This window comes from Blennius ocellaris (genome assembly GCF_963422515.1).
Source record: "Blennius ocellaris genome assembly, chromosome: 3".
NCBI classification, from domain to species: Eukaryota; Metazoa; Chordata; class Actinopteri; order Blenniiformes; family Blenniidae; genus Blennius; species Blennius ocellaris.
In genome coordinates this window covers 2,442,097-2,461,375 of record NC_137652.1, presented here as the reverse complement: position 1 = coordinate 2,461,375, position 19,279 = coordinate 2,442,097, and the positions used below count along the sequence as shown (strand labels likewise).

The 19,279-nt window shown below is 46.5% G+C and overlaps 2 protein-coding genes across 2 annotated transcripts; both read left to right on the top strand.

The window, feature by feature from the left end:
• Nucleotides 1-5,341: 5,341 nt before the first annotated feature.
• Nucleotides 5,342-7,027, top strand: ccr7 (chemokine (C-C motif) receptor 7; the record flags this gene model as incomplete). Its single annotated transcript, XM_080520852.1, has 2 exons — nt 5,342-5,377; nt 5,501-7,027. The coding sequence occupies 2 exons, from the start codon at nt 5,342-5,344 to the stop codon at nt 6,566-6,568; spliced, it is 1,104 nt and encodes a 367-aa protein (XP_080376978.1). The 3' UTR covers nt 6,569-7,027.
• A 2,658-nt stretch (nt 7,028-9,685) lies between these two features.
• On the top strand, nt 9,686-18,599 carry LOC308149137 (tensin-4-like). Its single transcript, XM_080520807.1, has 11 exons — nt 9,686-9,930; nt 11,430-11,748; nt 11,866-12,263; nt 12,355-12,480; nt 12,966-13,058; nt 14,495-14,572; nt 15,364-15,423; nt 16,149-16,320; nt 16,449-16,517; nt 18,141-18,170; nt 18,281-18,599. The coding sequence occupies exons 1-11, from the start codon at nt 9,690-9,692 to the stop codon at nt 18,447-18,449; spliced, it is 1,755 nt and encodes a 584-aa protein (XP_080376933.1). The 5' UTR covers nt 9,686-9,689; the 3' UTR covers nt 18,450-18,599.
• Nucleotides 18,600-19,279: the final 680 nt, after the last annotated feature.

Sequence of the window (19,279 nt, the reverse complement as noted above, 5' to 3'; positions counted from 1 at the left end):
CAAGAGTTGCAGGAGGTTCCAGAGCTGCAGGAGGTTCTAGAGTTGCAGGAGGTTCTAGAGCTTGCGGATGTTCTAGAGCTGGAGGAGGTTCTCCTCCTGGTGAAGGGTCGTGTGGCACCGCGCTGCTCAACGGTTCCTGGTCAACATGGAGTCGTGCTTCGTCGTCAGTAGGAAACGTGCAGAGTCTCTGCCTACGGTGGCGCTGCTGCAGTGAGAGTTTGAAACCACAACCGCAGACGCAGGTGTGCAGGAGGGAAGCAGCGGTTCTGCTAATCTGACGGAAACGAGGGGCACACATTCTCCTAATCCCTGGAGGAAACTCTTTGATTCTCTCTTCTACTTCAAACATTCACGTTTCGCTGAACGTCATAATGAAAGTGAACTCTAGTCACGCGGTTTCACTCTGCTGCTTCCCTGAAATGACTTCAGTCACACTAGATTACCTCAGATTAACTCAGCAACCAGAGTGTAACAAGTGATTACAAACTCAGATTATAGAGCATCTTCCTCCTCTAACATCAGATTATAGAGCATCTTCCTCCTCCAACATCAGATTATAGAGCATCTTCCTCCTCTAACATCAGATTATTGAGCATCTTCCTCCTCCAACATCAGATTATAGAGCATCTCCCCCTCCAACATCAGATTCTAGAGCATCTTCCCCCTTTAACATCAGATTATAGAGCACCGCCCCCTCTATTATCAGATTATAGAGCATCTCCCCCATCCAACATCAGATTATAGAGCATCTTCCCCCTCCAACATCAGATTCCAGAGCATCTTCCTCCTCTAACATCAGATTATAGAGCATCTTCCTCCTCCAACATCAGATTATAAAGCATCTTCCCCCTCCAACATCAGATTCTAGAGCATCTTCCTCATCTAACATCAGATTATAGAGCATCTTCCTCCTCCAACATCAGATTATAGAGCATCTCCCCCTCCAACATCAGATTCTAGAGCATCGTCCCCCTTTAACATCAGATTATAGAGCATCGCCCCCTCTATTACCAGATTATAGAGCATCTCCCCCATCCAACATCAGATTATAGAGCATCTCCCCCTCCAACATCAGATTCTAGAGCATCTTCCCCCTTTAACATCAGATTATAGAGCATCGCCCAATCTATTATCAGATTATAGAGCATCTCCCCCATCCAACATCAGATTATAGAGCATATTCCCCCTCCAACATCAGATTCTAGAGCATCTTCCTCCTCTAACATCAGATTATAGAGCATCTTCCTCCTCCAACATCAGATTACAAAGCATCTTCCCCCTCCAACATCAGATTCTAGAGCATCTTCCTCATCTAACATCAGATTATAGAGCATCTTCCTCCTCCAACATCAGATTATAGAGCATCTTCCCACTCCAACATCAGATTCTAGAGCATCTTCCCCCGTTAACATCAGATTATAGAGCATCGCCCCCCTCTATAATCAGATTATAGAGCATCTTCCCCTTCCAACATCAGATTATAAAGCATCTTCCCCCTCCAACATCAGATTCTAGAGCATCTTCCCCCTCTAACATCAGATTATGGAGCATCTTCCCCCACTACTCCACCATCGTAGTTGTAGCTGCCCCCCCCCCCCCGCCCGCTTGAACAAATCAGACGTATTCGACTGATGCAACTTGTCCTTTATTAAAATCGCCACTGTGAAACTAAAAGCGAAACAAAGATTTCATTTTAGAATCACCCAGTTTACAAAAATATATTTCAACGTTCATTATGCAAAATTCATTTAATTTAAATACACATTTACTTCATTACAAAACCCGACCATAATTAAACCTCCGTAGAATAAAATATTCATTTGGTAAAACACACATAATCTAACTAAATGTATATATAAATATATACTAAATAAATATATAAATAATAAACGGTGATTGAGTTACAGTAGTACTTCTTTGGCAGCACATTATGAAGGACAGTTATTGTTTCACAAACGTTGTGGATGAAGTTTTAGAAAATAATCCACTGCTACAGTTCGACGTTCTTAATCTCGTCTGGTGTTTGAAGCTTCAGGTGGGAAGAAGGAGGTTTTGTTTTTTTCTTTCCGTCAGAGTGAAGAGACGAGTTCTGGGTGGAGTCCTCAGTCACCATGATGCCTGTCAGCGGTGAGTACTTCTGCTGTCACTACTTCTACTGTCAGTACTTCTACTCTCTCTACTTCTACTGTCACTACTTCTACTGTCATTACTTCTACTGTCACTACTTCTACTGTCATTACTTCTACTGTCACTACTTCTACTGTCACTACTTCTACTGTCTCTACTTCTACTGTCATTACTTCTACTGTCACTACTTCTACTGTCACTACTTCTACTGTCTCTACTTCTACTGTCACTACTTCTTCTACTGTCAGTACTACTTCTACTGTCTCTACTTCTACTGTCAGTACTTCTACTGTCACTACGTCTACTGTCACTACTTCTACTGTCACTACTTCTACTGTCTCTGCTTCTACTGTCACTACTTCTACTGTCACTACTTCTACTGTCATTACTTCTACTGTCACTACTTCTACTGTCACTACTTCTACTGTCTCTGCTTCTACTGTCAGTACTTCTACTGTCACTACTTCTACTATCTCTACTTCTACTGTCAGTACTTCTACTGTCACTACTTCTACTATCTCTACTTCTACTGTCAGTACTTCTACTGTCACTACGTCTACTGTCAGTACTTCTACTGTCACTACTTCTTCTACTGTCAGTACTTCTTCTACTGTCAGTACTTCTTCTACTGTCAGTACTTCTACTGTCACTACTTCTACTGTCTCTACTTCTACTGTCACTACTTCTACTGTCAGTACATCTACTGTCACTACTTCTACTGTCTCTACTTCTACTGTCACTACTTCTTCTACTGTCAGTACTACTTCTACTGTCTCTACTTCTACTGTCAGTACTTCTACTGTCACTACGTCTACTGTCACTACTTCTACTGTCACTACTTCTACTGTCTCTGCTTCTACTGTCACTACTTCTACTGTCACTACTTCTACTGTCACTACTTCTACTGTCTCTGCTTCTACTGTCACTACTTCTACTGTCACTACTTCTACTGTCTCTACTTCTACTGTCATTACTTCTACTGTCAGTACTTCTACTGTCACTACTTCTACTGTCTCTACTTCTACTGTCAGTACATCTACTGTCACTACTTCTACTTTCTCTACTTCTACTGTCAGTACTTCTACTGTCACTACTTCTACTGTCTCTACTTCTACTGTCACTACTTCTACTGTCAGTACATCTACTGTCACTACTTCTACTTTCTCTACTTCTACTGTCAGTACTTCTACTGTCACTACTTCTACTATCTCTACTTCTACTGTCAGTACTTCTACTGTCACTACTTCTACTATCTCTACTTCTACTGTCACTACTTCTACTATCTCTACTTCTACTGTCAGTACTTCTACTGTCACTACGTCTACTGTCAGTACTTCTACTGTCACTACTTCTTCTACTGTCAGTACTTCTTCTACTGTCAGTACTTCTTCTACTGTCAGTACTTCTACTGTCAGTACTTCTACTGTCACTACTTCCTCATGTTCCTCTGGAACCACTTCTTCTGAATTCCACCAGAACGTTCTGGTTCTTCCAGTCAGAAAACTGCAACGGAGGAGTTTTAAAACTTCATTTTCATTCATTACTTCATCACACTCCAGGAAAGCCTCTTTAGATGTGAACGTGTTTGGATGTTTGAATTTCTTCTCTGTGCAAAAAATTAAAAAGATGAAAGAAAAAAGATGAAAAGATAAAAAGAAAAGTCAACACGTCTCTAAATAAAAGCACTGAACCTTGAATGTTCATTACGCTTGTGGTGTTTATGTTTTATTTTGGTTCCAGATCTTGTCCACTTCCTGCCGACTCTCGTCTTCTTCATTCTTCTGCAGGTAAGAAGTTCTTCTGCTCAACTCTTCAATGTCGCCTCGTTTCTGGAAGAACAGCTCCTCCACCTCTGCTGCTTTGTTTTCTGCTTAATTCATTTAATCCTCAGAAATAAATATGATAAAAACATGTTAACTTTGTTTTCTCTTTATAGCTCATTATCCATAAATAACATCATGCCATCACGATAGCAAAAAATTAAATAAAGCACAATAAATAAATAATATTTTTCACTGATTTGTATTTTCAGTATGACTCTACACATTTTGACATTTTATGAAGTAAAAATGTGAGAATGTGAGTATTGGTGGCTGAAATCCAGGTGAGGCAGTACCCTGCCTCACCTCAAGGGCGCAAACCTGAACTGAACGTTGGCATTTTGTTATTTCTAAATAAGATAGAAGTAAGTAGGAAAAAATTTAAGTATGTGATAACTAAACTTTTGGCCTAAAATCATTTCTTTCTTATCATTTTGAGAGAAAAGTTTTGATGCTCATTTAAATCCCAAACAACAATTAAAATATCTCCAAGTGACTGTGGTACTGAGAATATTTAAAAATGATCTAACACAAGTTGATTAAAATTAGAGACCTTATAAAACGTATTAAAAACAAAATGATAAAAAAAATTATGAACATAAAAATGTCGAAGCAGCTCGACTCATAACTGGTGATTTGTATGTATTTTCAGCATCTGAAGCTGGAAACAGACTTTTCAATTACAAATATCTTTGTATGCATTGAGAAATCTTATTATAACATATTATAATATGTAAAACAGGTGAGCAGATGTTTCACATATTTAAATACCAAATTAAAGACGGACAAATTACGAGACGACTTTTGCAGCTTCAGGTTCACCTGGACAAATTCTTCGAGACATTGACGGTCTGACTTTGGACAGACGGAGTGAAATACAGACGGATACTCTCTACACGCAGTGACAAATAGTTTAGCGACAATAATAAGGCGTGCAGCCACTTTCCTCCACAAATGTACTGAAATATTCCGGGTCACAGATATCAAGTGTTGGAGAAACATTTTGACCCACAAAGGGTTAAATAACTTCTTACTGCTCGTGATACACTTCTTCTGGAGGAAGTGGTTAAGGGGGCGGGGCTTCACTGCTCCACACTACAACTTCAATAAACCTCCTCCATCTAACCACATCACCTCAGAGAGTAACTCCACCCTCTATCAGTCAGGATTACTGTTACTAGGATACTATCAGAGTCAGGATTACTCCCTGATCCTCCTCCATCCACCTCCTGAAAGGCACTTTCAAATAAATTGTGTTACGATATTATGAGTCATAGTTAGTTTGTACCACAGGAAGGTGAAGTGAAGGTTGTAGCTGAAGAACCTTCGACTTCACCTTCGGTTCAAACTGAAGCCTGAACATGAGAGATGATGGAGGATCTTCCCAGGGAATGATGACCAGTCTGACTGTGTGTCTGCTGATCGGAAGTGTGAAGAAAGACCACATTGACCACTGAACCTCCTTCGTTTGCGTGGAGTTCAGTCACCGAGGACAGTTCTACCCTTTGAAGGAACATAACGAGTAAAAAGACTGACTCTGCCTCTGGTTCCAGCTCTGCTCGTGTGACGATGGAGAGAACGCCTCCACCTCAGACTACTGGGACGCCGGCGCCTTCCCCAGTCTGGATTACAGCGACTTTCCCACGGTGTGCTCAAAGGACGCCAACCTTCAGTTCCGCCTCTGGTTCATGCCCGGTTTCTACTCCGTCGTCTGCTTCCTGGGCCTGACGGGGAACCTGCTGGTCATCGTCACCGTCTTCTACTTCAGGCGCCTGAAGACCATGACGGACGTGTACCTGCTCAACTTGTCCTTCGCCGACCTGCTCTTCGCCCTGTCGCTGCCGTTCTGGGCGGCCAGCTCCATGGCGCAGTGGGTCCTGGGTCTGCCGCTGTGCAAGGCCATCTACACCGTGTACAAGGTCAGCTTCTACAGCAACATGTTCCTCCTCTCCTCCATCAGCGTGGACCGCTACTTCGCCATCGCCAAGGCCGTGTCCGCCCACCGCAACCGCTCGCGAGCCGTGCTCATCAGCAAAGTGTCCACCGCCGTCATCTGGGTGGCGGCGCTGGTCTTCTCCATACCGGAGATGGTGTACACCGACATCACCAACAACACCTGCTCCCCGTTCTCCAGCCACTTCGACAGGCTGCGCATCGGCGTCCACATGAGCCAGATCGTCTTCGCCTTCCTGCTGCCGCTCCTGGTCATGGCCTTTTGCTACAGCAGCATCGTCCAGACGCTCTATCAGGCTCGCAACCTGGAGCGGAACAAGGCCATCAGGGTGATCCTGGCGGTGGTGGCGGTGTTCCTGCTCTGCCAGGTGCCGTACAACCTGGTGCTCTTCTGGAACACCGTGGTGACGGCGCAGGGCGGGACCAACAGCTGCAGCTACGACAACGGGCTCATCTACGCCACCGACGTCACGCAGAGCGTAGCCTTCCTCAGGTGCTGCCTGAACCCCTTCGTCTACGCGTTCATCGGCGTCAAGTTTCGCCACGACCTCCTGAAGCTGCTGAAAGACTTTGGCTGCATGAGCCAGGAGAGGTTCTTCAGGTACACGTGCGGCCGGAGGAGCTCAGGAGCCACCGAGACCGAGACCACCACCACATTCTCACCTTAGACCACCGAGGACGGCACCTCCGGCCCTGCAGACCTCGCAGTGGACCGACGATACACCGATCAACCAAAACATAAAGACCACCTACCTTCGAGTCCCGAACGCTCCTCGGGACACTTTTATTATTTTTTGTGCTTCTAACATCAAATTTTGTCAAAATATTCACGGAAGCTATGATGTCGAGAAAATCCTTCACTTGGCCTCTGAGTGGTCATAAAGTTATGGCCGACCAGCGCCGGTGTCCAGTAAGACAAGATGATTCATGTAAATAGTCAAATGTTCATTTTCTGGCTCTGATGCCGAGAAGCCTGAAGTTTGTAAAAGAGACTTTATGTTGTTTTTACACAGTAACTGTCCTCTAGTATTAGAACATCTGTGAATGTATTTGAATGTATTTTGACCTCCAGGGGGAGCCAGTACTTTGGAGCTTTGACGCAAACTCGCTTACCTGAAGATGAGGATGTTGCTCGCCTATTTTTCTGAATTTACTTGTTAAATTAAAAACAAAACAAAAGACAACGTTGAAGTTTACACCGAGCTGCTTCTACACAGATTTTCGTAGAGTGTCGTATGAAGCGCGGTAAAGAGACGATATTGTAAATGTCTGAATAAAACAATATAAACATTACAAGGTGAGATGTATTTTGTCTCATGGGATATTTTTGGTTGATTTATGTTTGTAAAGCAAAGTTTGTAATTCCTGGTATTAAAAATAATGTAGACTTTAAGCTGTAATTGAACTTTGGCTAAGTCCCGCCTCCGATTCGCAAACCAACCAATAGTATTCCACTACCAACTTACTGGAAAAGCCGACTCGGACGTTCTCTACGTAAAACTAGGTATCTATATCTATGTCACCTGGACAGATGCGGAAAGTACGTTTGGTCCTTTAATCTCAGATTGAATCAATCAACTTTCCAGAACCTAAACTTTCTTCTTAGCCTTTTAGCTGAATTTTATCCAGAAAACTTGGTCATCAGTGCAAATATCCTCTCAGATCTGGACGTCGTTTAGATGGCGTGAGGTCATGGGAACTCTTCTCTTTCTGCTTCCTCGTGTATTTTTAGCTCCACAGGAGCCTTATTGTGGAAAATACCCTTAAAATCAGAAGTCCAGTTGAGTTTGGAGCCGGCGACCACTGAGGTCTGCTGTGACGACGTCCTGCTGGCTGTTGGTCAATGAATCCACCAATTAGATGTTTGAGTCTATATCCTCCCACAAACTATGTCTATAAAAGTTTTATAGGAGTTTTAAAAGATGTGAGGAAGAGTCAAGCAAATGGGGAGGCAGAGCCAGAAGTTTAGTTACTAAAATTAGAAACCCCATTTTGTTAAACCCCACTCAGTGGAAATGAGACTATAAAGGAGTTTTTGCTAATCAGTGACCTCAGACCTCAAGTTAAAATAAAAAGAAAGTCACATTTCCCGGAACGAGTCCAACTGAATCAGGACGAACTGTTACCGACAGGACAGTGTGTCCTCTTCCACTTTACACCACCACTTTGACAGAAGCTGGACTTTAAAGCACTTTGATCAAAGTTCCCAGAGGGACAGTCGAGATGAAGACATTTAATCCCCGAGATGTTCGTCCGTCCATCTTCTTTACCTCTTCGCATGCAGGAGGAAAGAAACCCTGTGACTTCCTCCCGCGAGGAAAAAGTGACCCTGCAGGCACAACAAAGGAAGGTCTGAGGACTTTGCTGGGCGGCGACATTATTCTGAACTGAACCATGGTGGGTCTGACGGTCCGGACTGAGCTGTGACGGTGAACAGAGTGATGGGAAGGGAGTGACTGTTTTCAAAAGAACTCCTGAACAACCCACACTTTTTACCGTCAGGATAAAGTCATCAGCCGAGGGATATGTAATCCCGGCCTCTGATTGGCTCACTGGGAAAAGGGTTGGGAGTCTATCAATAAAAACATGCGGCAGGTAAGAGGGGAAGCAGTGCAGAGGCTGAGGAATGAACACGACTTCACAGCAGCACAACAACTACAAGGTAAGGTGTTATTTTATTTCTGCCTTTATGCATTTTACTGACTGTGTCAGCGACTGACGCTACTTTTTACGAGTTTGGAAGCTCTTTGCATAAACAGCAGGAGCTGCTTCAAATAGACAAACGAGACTTTGCAACGCTGTTTGAGAAGCTGCTTCAACTCGGAGACTCATGATACCGATGAGGGGCGACATCAGGAGATCTTAAATACTGCAAGAATGTGTGAACAGTGGAAGTGCTGTTGTAGGAAAACACTGCAGTCGTCAGAGTAACAGCCAGTTACCTGCGTGACTCAGCCAGCTGCCACACCTGGTCTGGGAGTCAGAGCCTTACTGCTCCATTCATGCTGATATCAGCACAGGGAACTCCCTTTGGAGTGACTGGGCTGCTTCCTGCAGGGATTGGGAAACACAGACACACTGACGGGTTAGGGTAACCCTAAACCTTAACCTAAACCTAAACCTAAACCTAACCCTAACACTAACCCTACCCTAACCCTAACCCGACTGGAGAGTAACATCAGGAATCACTGAATGATAAATGTGGCACAAGAGGCTCCAAGTGTCTCAAAAGGAAGAAGAGATATAAAAATGAGCAAAGCCATCAGACAAAGGAATGTAAAGAATGTTCATACTTTAAAGAAAGAAAAGGGTTTTAATGCATAAACTATGTTTTTTTTTTTTTTTTAAACATCCCATTAGAGGAGTGAACAAAGCAACATTTGACGACCATCAAGATAAAATAAAATACTCGTAAAATAATTAGCTGAAGGTTATTCAAATTTGAAAAAATAAAAAGAGTCTAGATACTCTAGCTGATAAAGTAACTCTTGCAAAATGGTCTTCCTCAGGTAGACCAACGTTAATGATCTGCACGAGGTCGCATTAATTTGCAGTGGGGAGCTAATGACTAATGCTAATGGCAGCCACCGTGGACACAGACTAATGCTAATGCTAATGCTAATGCAGAGAGAGAGACAGCCCGTCCAACAAAAGTAACCCGTGATGAGTATTGGTTTTTTGTATTGGTGGTTTTTTTAACGGGTGAAGAAGCAGAAACATTGAAACTGGTCTGGTCCGTCTGCTGTCCTTCGGTCCTTGTAGCTCCACAAGACGGCCAGATCTCCTAACATGATGCCGACAGCCAGCGGCATGTCCCCGATGATACCCAGTCACGTCCTGCGGGTGGGCCAGACCATCCGCATCGACTCGGCGCCGGACGCCGTCGGCGAAGGTCCCAGCGGCTGTTCCCGCGATGCAGGGGATCTGGAGATTTCCCTGGACAACCTCAACCGGCTCATCCTGGAACTGGATCCCACTTTTGAACTCATCCAGGAAGACAGCAGCCCGCCGTGCATCAGCCCGCCGCCAGGTACCTGAACCCACAACCCACACACCTTCAGTACTGCAATACGCCGCAGGCAGACAGTGAAGCGTGAGATCGACAGGCGGGTCGGTGCAGCGTCTGCGGTTATGCGGTCGTTGTATCGGTCCGTCGTGGTGAAGGAGCAGCTGAGCCAAGAGACGAGGCTCTTCATTTACCGGTCGATCTTTGTCCCTTCAGCTTTGGGTCATGACCGAAAGAACGGGATCCTGGATACAGGCAGCTGAAATGAGTTTCCCCCGTAGGGTAGCTGGGCGTACCCTCAGAGGTAGGGTGGGGAGCTCCATCACCAGAGGAGCCAGCTGAAGTGGCCCGGGCATCTGTTTGGGATGGACGCCTCCCCAGGGAGGTGTTCCAGTCATGTCCCTCCAGGAGGAGACCTCAGGGCAGACCCAGGACACGCTGGAGGGACTATGTCTCTCGGCTGGCCTGGGGACGCCTTGAGGTCCCAGCAGAAGACCTGGAGGAAGTGTTTGGGGCGAGGGAAGTCTGGGCAACCCTGCTGGGACTCCCGCGGCAGATAATGGCCGGATGACGAACATCTGATCTTCAGTGTCAAGGCTTCTAGAAAGTGTGCACTTCGAGGGTTTCTTTACTTTACGAAGCCAATTTTGAAAATCTCCTCTGTTACATAATCTGACGCCTCCAATCCCAGCCTGGAGCTCCGGGGCGTAATCCCCGGAAACCTCACAGCAGAGTTCCTGCTTTTAATCCTCACAGTTAGAAATTCCCTTGTGAAAGATCTTCACTGATGAACGTCCTGCTCTTTTCTACAAACTAATCATTTCCATCACGACGTTTCATTGATCCAATTCCTACTTTTCGTTTTACAAACGGCGCAACAAACTTTAAGATCAAGAAAAATGTCAGGCGATCTGATTTTCCAGACAAATTCAAGAGGTTAAAACCTCTTGAGGATGTAACTGTGAACATTGCCACAATCCAGAGTTTGTCTTCGTCACACTATTTGGTCAAATATTACAAGTGTCAGAAAGCGGCAGGAGGAATCCGCTGAACAAGCGTGAACACGACCTGAATCGAGACACAGCTCAGCGATTGAATAACACGTAACCCCGGGCGGTGGAATTTTACCGTCAAACGCCTCTTTTTTTTTCCCTTTCATTCTTTCTTTTTTTTTTTTTTTTTATATGGTGAAGTAATCGCACCACTTTGGCTCATTTGGAATTTGAGCCCAGACGATCACCACACCCTCCGGTGAACGATCTCGCTGCAGACGTACCAGATCAGACCTGCGCTCAACACAAAATCCCCAAAAAACTCAAATGAAGCAAACTCGCGATCGGTTCCACGAGAACAAGCTCAGACTCCTCTGGAGGATCTGGAAACTTTGCCAGACAACAATAAAACAAACAGTGCGAGCAGCGACCTGCAGCACAAAGCCAGTGTTTGTACAGCCGGGCCCCTTCTTCGCACATTTCCTGGAATAAACGCCGTCCACCGTCTGCTCTTGTTCCCGCGGCATGCAGACGCGTCCTGCCGGGATGAAGACGACCGCCGCTGTGCGCTGGTTCCCCGGGGAAGTTCCGCGCGCTCGGCGCCGCTACGGGCCGTGTCTCCCAGCATCGCCATCCCGTCGCAGGGCGGCCTCAGCTGCAGCCCGCAGGGGGTGCTGGTGTTCTCCAGCTCCCCGACCTGCTCGCTGCCCCCGCTGCCCTGGGGCAGCGCCCCCCGCCGGAGGAACGAGGGCCCCCAGGGGCCCCTGCGCCCGTCGCACTCCAACAGGAACAGCACGGTGTCGCTGCTCTCCACCTCCACCTGCTCAGACACCAGCTACATCCTCGGCAGGTGAGCGCCACCTGGTGGTCGGTCCAGACGCCCGGTTTGGTCCGGGGGGGGGGGGGGTGTGGATGGACTTTATCTCATGGTCTCTCTCTCTCTCTCTCTCTCTCTCTCTCGGTGCAGCTCTCTCTCTCTGGCAGGATTCGACAGTGACAGTCCAGACTCCCTCCTCTACAACTCGGCCACTTGTTTCGCCGACGAGTCCAGAACGAGACACAGTCCAGAAAAGCCCCCGCTGGTGAAGCGGGGACGTCTCCAGGAGTGGGACAGCAAAGGCTGCGGCGCGTGGCCCTCGTCCCCGTCCGGCTCGCTGTCCGACATCCCCGTCCTGCTCATCAACGGCGCCCCGCGGCCGGACCTGCAGGCTCAGCTGGCGGGACCAGCGATGGACTGGATCCGCACCGAGCCGGCGCCTGGCGGCTCGGGGTTCCAGGCCCGGTTCAGCGGCAGCCAGCCGTCCATGAAGTTTGTCATGGACACGTCCAAGTTTTGGTTCCGTCCACACATCAGCCGAGCAGAAGGTGAGACATCAGACCTGCCGTTCGGTTCTCTCCAAACCACCGGCGGCCGTTTCTCTTGCTTGAGGTTGATTTTCTTGATCCCTCGTTGCAGCGGACGCCCTGGTGAGGGACAAAGAGGCCGGAGCCTTCGTGGTGAGGGACAGCACTTCCTTCAGAGGCAGCTTCGGCTTGGTGATGAAAGTGGAACAAACAGAGACGACCGGCAGCCGTGACCCAGGTGAGCTGCTGCCGTTCCTGAACGCCAGGAAACTGAGGGTCTGAACACCCTAAACATTCTGGTTCAGTACGTCGAAGCCGTCCTACACTCCCTCCAGCCGTCCTACACTCCCTCCAGCCGTCCTACACTCCCTCCAGCCGTCCTACACTTTGATCCTTCCAGTAAGAACTTGTTAGAGATTAACTCTTCCAAAGGAAAACCATTGGACCTCTGAAGTCTCCATCCTGGCTTCTCTCTCATATCGTCTGCTGGGTTCTTATCGGTTAATCTTTCATATCGTTTGTTCCGACCTTTTCTCAGCTTTGTTTTGGCAAAACACGTGGAAAATAAACTTTCGTGGAGACGCACACTTCCTGTTGCGCAATCTTCCCGTCTTTCTGTGTTTGACTCCAGGGTTTGCTGGATGTGTATTTGTGTTGAGGTGTTGCCTAGCGCCGCCGCCTGACGCCTCGCTGACGGTCGTCCTTGTTGTTTGGTCGGAACAGGAGACAGCGGCTCAGACGCCATCAGACACTTCCTCATCGAATCGTCTCCGAAGGGCGTCCGTGTCAAAGGATCGTCTCAGGAGCCGTATTTTGGTGAGTCTTTCTGGTGATTCCTCCGTCTGGGTCTTGTTGACGACACGAGCTGACTCATGTCTGGCTGTCTGAGAACTCAGGGTGTGTCCCTCACCTCCACCTCACCCCCACCTCACCTCCACCCCCACCCCCACCTCACCTCCACCCCCACCCCCACCCTAAGAGACGCTCCAGCATCAGAAAGTGCTTTAATATGAATGACGAGTGATGATCCATGTTTACTCACGTTTAATGAAGCAGTTTTCATTTCATAACTCAACTGTGAAGACGAGAGGCCTGGTGCACACCTCACCTCACCTCACCTCACCTCACCTCACCTCCTCACACCTCACCTCACCTCACCTCACCTCACCTCACCTCATCTCCTCACCTCACCCTCACCTCACCTCCTCACCTCTCCTCACCTCACCTCACCTCCTCACCTCACCTCCTCACCTCTCCTCACCTCACCTCCTCACCTCTCCTCACCTCACCTCACCTCATCTCCTCACCTCTCCTCACCTCACCTCATCTCCTCACCTCACCCTCACCTCACCTCCTCACCTCTCCTCACCTCACCTCCTCACCTCTCCTCACCTCACCTCACCTCCTCACCTCACCTCCTCACCTCTCCTCACCTCACCTCCTCACCTCTCCTCACCTCACCTCACCTCATCTCCTCACCTCTCCTCACCTCACCTCATCTCCTCACCTCACCCTCACCTCACCTCCTCACCTCTCCTCACCTCACCTCCTCACCTCTCCTCACCTCACCTCACCTCCTCACCTCACCTCACTTCACCTCACCTCACCTCCTCACCCTCACCTCACCTCACCTCACCTCATCTCCTCACCTCTCCTCAACTCATCTCCTCACTTCTCCTCACCTCACCTCACCCTCACCTCACCTCCTCACCTCACCACCTCTCCTCACCCTCACCTCACCTCTCCTCACCCTCACCTCACCTCACCTCCTCACCTCTCCTCACCTCACCTCACCTCCTCATCTCACCTCACCTCACCTCACCTCCTCACCTCTCCTCACCTCACCTCACCTCCTCACCTCTCCTCACCTCACCTCACCTCCTCACCTCACCTCACCTCACCTCACCTCGTTCCAGCAGAACTCACAGAAAGTCTTGTCATGTTTCTTTGTTTGATGTGTTTTCATGTCATTTAGTTGTTAATGTTTCAATAATTCCATTTGTGTCCGAAATAAAACTTTTAATTCAATTTTCAGGAGCCACTTGTGGTCTAGAACATACGGTTTTGTTATTTCATGTTTTATTCCTCATATCTCCGTCTTGCAGGATGAAATTAGACTTTCAGATCCGGCCCATGTTTGACGCCGGATCTCGAGCAGGAAATTAGATGAAAGTCGATCATTTACATTCCAAACTCACAAAATGAAACTCGACTGACTTCTGATATTCAAAAGGCTTTTTATTCCTCTGCAGGGAGTCTCTCTGCTCTGGTCTACCAACACACCATCTCGCCCTACGCCTTGCCCTGCAGGCTGCTGCTGCACTCCCTAGGTCAGCCGCCGACCCTCCACCTCCCTCCACCTCTCCTCCACCTCCCCTCCACCTCCCTCCACCTCTCCTCCACCTCCCTCCACCTCTCCTCCACCTCCCTCCACCTCCCCTCCACCTCTCCTCCACCTCCCTCCACCTCTCCTCCACCTCCTCTCCACCTCCTCTCCACCTCTCCTCCACCTCCTCTCCACCTCTCCTCCACCTCCTCTCCACCTCCCCTCCACCTCCTCTCCACCTCTCCTCCACCTCCCTCCACCTCCTCTCCACCTCTCCTCCACCTCCTCTCCACCTCCTCTGCACCTCTCCTCCACCTCCTCTCCACCTCTCCTCCACCTCCACCTCCTCTCCACCTCTCCTCCACCTCCTCTCCACCTCTCCTCCACCTCCACCTCCTCTCCACCTCTCCTCCACCTCTCCTCCACCTCCTCTCCACCTCTCCTCCACCTCCCTCCACCTCCTCTCCACCTCTCCTCCACCTCCTCTCCACCTCCTCTGCACCTCTCCTCCACCTCTCCTCCACCTCCTCTCCACCTCTCCTCCACCTCCACCTCCTCTCCACCTCCCCTCCACCTCCTCTCCACCTCTCCTCCACCTCCACCTCCTCTCCACCTCTCCTCCACCTCTCCTCCACCTCCTCTCCACCTCTCCTCCACCTCTCCTCCACCTCCTCTCCACCTCTCCTCCACCTCCCCTCGGGTCTCAGGCCTGAAGCAGGGAACCAGACATGAACGTGAAGAAGCAAACAAACAAAACAAAACAAAATAAAAAGACGAATGTTGTGTGGTTTTCAGACGAGGGATCATCGGAGGACAAGGCGAGTCGAAGCGCCGCTGCAGAGGAGAATAAAACAGGTGAATACAACCGATCAGCTCCTCTCAAACTCATCTTACGTCACAATTCCTGCTAGAATTGTTACATTAGAAGGAAAAAAAACAGTGTTTCTACTTCACTCTTCCATTATAATCATCAATATTTCCTCATATTACTATAAAGGCTCCATATTGATGACACATTAAAGAATTATTCATTAATACATGTTGCCGTATCTCTAAATTTCTCTTCTTAAAGTCACTGAAAAATATGAAAAGTGCCTGTTGTGTTAGTAAACATGCACATTTTGTTTCTCCACTATAAAGATATAAAGATTTAAATGTTCACGTCCGTGCAGGTCAGTGTAAAGAAACCGTAATGGTGATTTTAAATAACTATTATTACTTAGATAAGACAAAATGTGTTAAACGGACATTTAAAAAAAAAAAAAAAAAGTTTATTTACTGTATCATTTAATCAGAACGTTAGAGAACCTCCATGGGTTCTCCGCTCGCCCTCCAGCTCGTTGACGGAGAACCGCTCCTCTTGGCCGTCAAACTAAACTGCGTCTTATATTTTTCAAAAGTACTTTAAGGAATTTTATTTGTTCTTAAGGCACCTTGATATTTAATTGTATGGATGCTAATTAAGCAATATTAGTTTCTGTATTTCTACTGTGATGTTGTAATTTTGCCTTGTGAAACAAAAAAAACCTCAATAAATATAAATAAATAAATAAAAAGACTAAACTGCGTCTCGCCTCCAGCCTGTAACTTCCTGTACCTGGACGCTGTCCCCACCGAGACGCTGACGGGCCCCTGCGCCGTCCAGCGGGCGGTGTCCTCCACCCTGCTGAAGGCCGCGGGCGGCGCCGCTCCGACCATCGTCAACCTGAAGGCGTCTCTGAAGGGAGTCACGCTCACAGACATCAACAGGAAGTGAGACGCCGCCGCTGACATTCCCCTCCGGCTGCGGTTCCGCCTGCAGCACTTTCTTTTTCTTTCTTTCTCTCTCTCTCTCTTTTTCTTTTTTTTTTTTTTTTAAAACGCCACCTGTTTGTTTGCAGACTCTTCTTCAGGCGCCATTACCCGGCGCACCTGCTCAGCTACGGCGGCGAAGATCCCGACCGGCGGCTGTGAGTGTTTAAAGCAGCCGGACGACGTTTTAGACCGGGGGGGGGGCCACACCTTCTCGGCCTGCGAGCTACTTTATAAAACGACCAAGTCAAAGTGATCACCCACTACAAAAATGCAAAACATATATTTATTTTCAAATATATTGAGGATTTTTTATATGTACAATGTATAATAATGTACCTTGCAAAACCGTATGAGCCAATATTGTGCAACACGACATAATTAACTATGAACATTGTAATTAACTGAGTTTACTTTGATGTTACTTTGATCTTTGGTATTGAGACGTCGACTGGCAGACGAGACAAACACACTTCGAAAACGACATCGTGAAAAAAGATTCCACGTCCCATTCCTCAAAGTAACACGTCTTCGTCTTCTCACTTGGTCCGGCCCCCCCACTCGTTTTTGGGGGGCTTCAAATTAGCGGTAACTCGCTTGACTAGCTTGTTAGCTTCGCCACACTTAGCGTCGTCGTTTGCGCGTGTGCGTCGACCTGAAGGTCAGAAAAATTCCGCCATCATCTGACGCTGCGTTCGATTGTACTCGTAATTTGGAAAGGTAAATTAGTTTCATTACACCGGCGTCTATTTTTTTCTAATGTCCTGCGATCTACTATTACGACCTTTGCGATCGGCGTATTGAGCAGCGCTGGTTTAGAGCGTCAAAGTCCCATTTTCATGAAAAGACACGGTTTGTGCAACTAAATGTAATTTCAGATTTAGTTCAGAGGAATCCGGCGATAAAAATCTGTGTTTTCTTAACGCCGACAAGCGATAATCAAAGTTCAAGCACAGATTTCAAAAGTCGATTAATCTGACGACCATACATCAGATCGTAGATTAAATCTGTTTCGCTCTGAAATCAAAAATTAAAAAACAACTGTAAAATCTGTCTTCATCAGGAGCTCTGAACTCCAAAATGCAACATTCAAAGAGTTTGAAACTTTCCAAGGAAATAAAAAAAAAAGTACTTTATTTTGGTCCTGCAACACTTTTAATGTCCGTTTTAATAATGATCAAGAATACAACCTTTTGTAAAGTGTGAAACAGTGAAACCACAAATAAAATATCCAATAAAATGTATAAATGGGAGAAAATTCTCCTTTAAGAAAAGCTCACGAAATCTGGTGTCACGTTTAGTGAAAAAGTTTAACTAAACCACACGTCTGAAGCCTCTTAAGGGTTAAAACTCAGTAAAAACCCACCGGTTCTATTAAATCTGAATTTGTCTTCTTCACCTTTACATTCCAATTGTTTTCACAGAATGTATTTGACGGTGTAATTACAAGTTTTATCTTCACGTGTTTTACATTTGAAAACATCTGTCACCACTGCTCAGTGTGGTTAATCACCTCCTGGGACTGTAGAAGACAGGAAGTGGTGGGGAGCAACCACTTCCTGTCTGCTACACCTGCTACACCTGCTCCACCTGAACACTGTATTTATTCTGATTTCACAAAACTCCTGCACAATGACTTCACACACTTCCTGCTCACCAGACAGAATGTCTCATCATTCTATCAATATATACGATCTTCACTTGTTCCTGTTCCTAAGCATGATTTTATTACAATTATATTATTTAAAAAAAAATCCTCACCTTTCTTTCTTTTCTCTCAGGTGGAGGAAAGGTTGCAATTTTTCTTCAAGGTAAGTTTCACTTCATACTTTTTGATACTCCAAAAAAAAAACAAAAAACTAATTTGCTTGTGTTGTGTTTGTGCAGGAGGTGTAACATTGTTGTTGTTGTTGTGCGGCAGGATGTTTGGCTTCGTGGCGAAAGGCGTGGAGGTCGGCATGGAGAACGTTTGCCACGTCTTTGCAGAATACGACCCCCTGCAGCCGTGCGGCGGCGTCCTGGAGGTCGTCCAGGCCGCCACCGGCCGCAGGGCCGCAAACACAAACACAAACACAACAAAGTCGCAGTAAACAACCGGCGCACTCATATGAAGATAAACAAGACTGAACACTTCAGTCACTGTCCAGTTCCACGCAGAAACAAATCCTCTTCAGCACTAATCTATTTATTTTCTGCATTGTAAAAAAAAAACAACTATAATTATTTTTTTTTTTTGTATATCGACGGTAATGATGTATTTTTATTCTATTTTATCATGACAAAATAAACATATATAACTTGCAAGAGTGGTTTCAGTCTTTCGACGTGAAAATCTAAATGACAAATACAGTGAAAGGTTTTGTTTTCCGTGCAGAAAGATCCAAACACACATTTTTATTTTCAGGAACCTCTGATGAAAGGATTGAAATGCGGAACATGCACTAAAAAAGAAAATAATTTTAAAAACTCGGGGGCATTGAGAAGTGGAAAAACTACTTAAAGAAATAAAGATGAAGGAATCAGAGAATATTTTCCCATATTTATTCTAAATGAGGTAAAAAAAAAAAAAAAAAACTTGTAAAGCTGAACTACTGCAGTGATATTTATTTCTATATACTGCCCTCTTCTGGTGAGGAGGGGGAACTACATTGTCGGACACAAGGTGAAAAGTTAAAGTTTCAGTCTGCGGGCTGTGGAGGTATTATTGGTGAAAGATGTTTGTGTACTAGTAAAACTGAATCTGTAGTTGTGTACCTGGAGAATTGGATATAAAACACCACACTTACGAGTCACAGCGTCTTAATCCTGTTTTACAAGTCACCGATTGGAAAAAAACAAACTGTCACGCTGTTTCCTCTAATTGTTGCAGTAAATCTGGTGGAAAATCATATTTGTGCTCCTGTATCGAGGTGAACTTCTT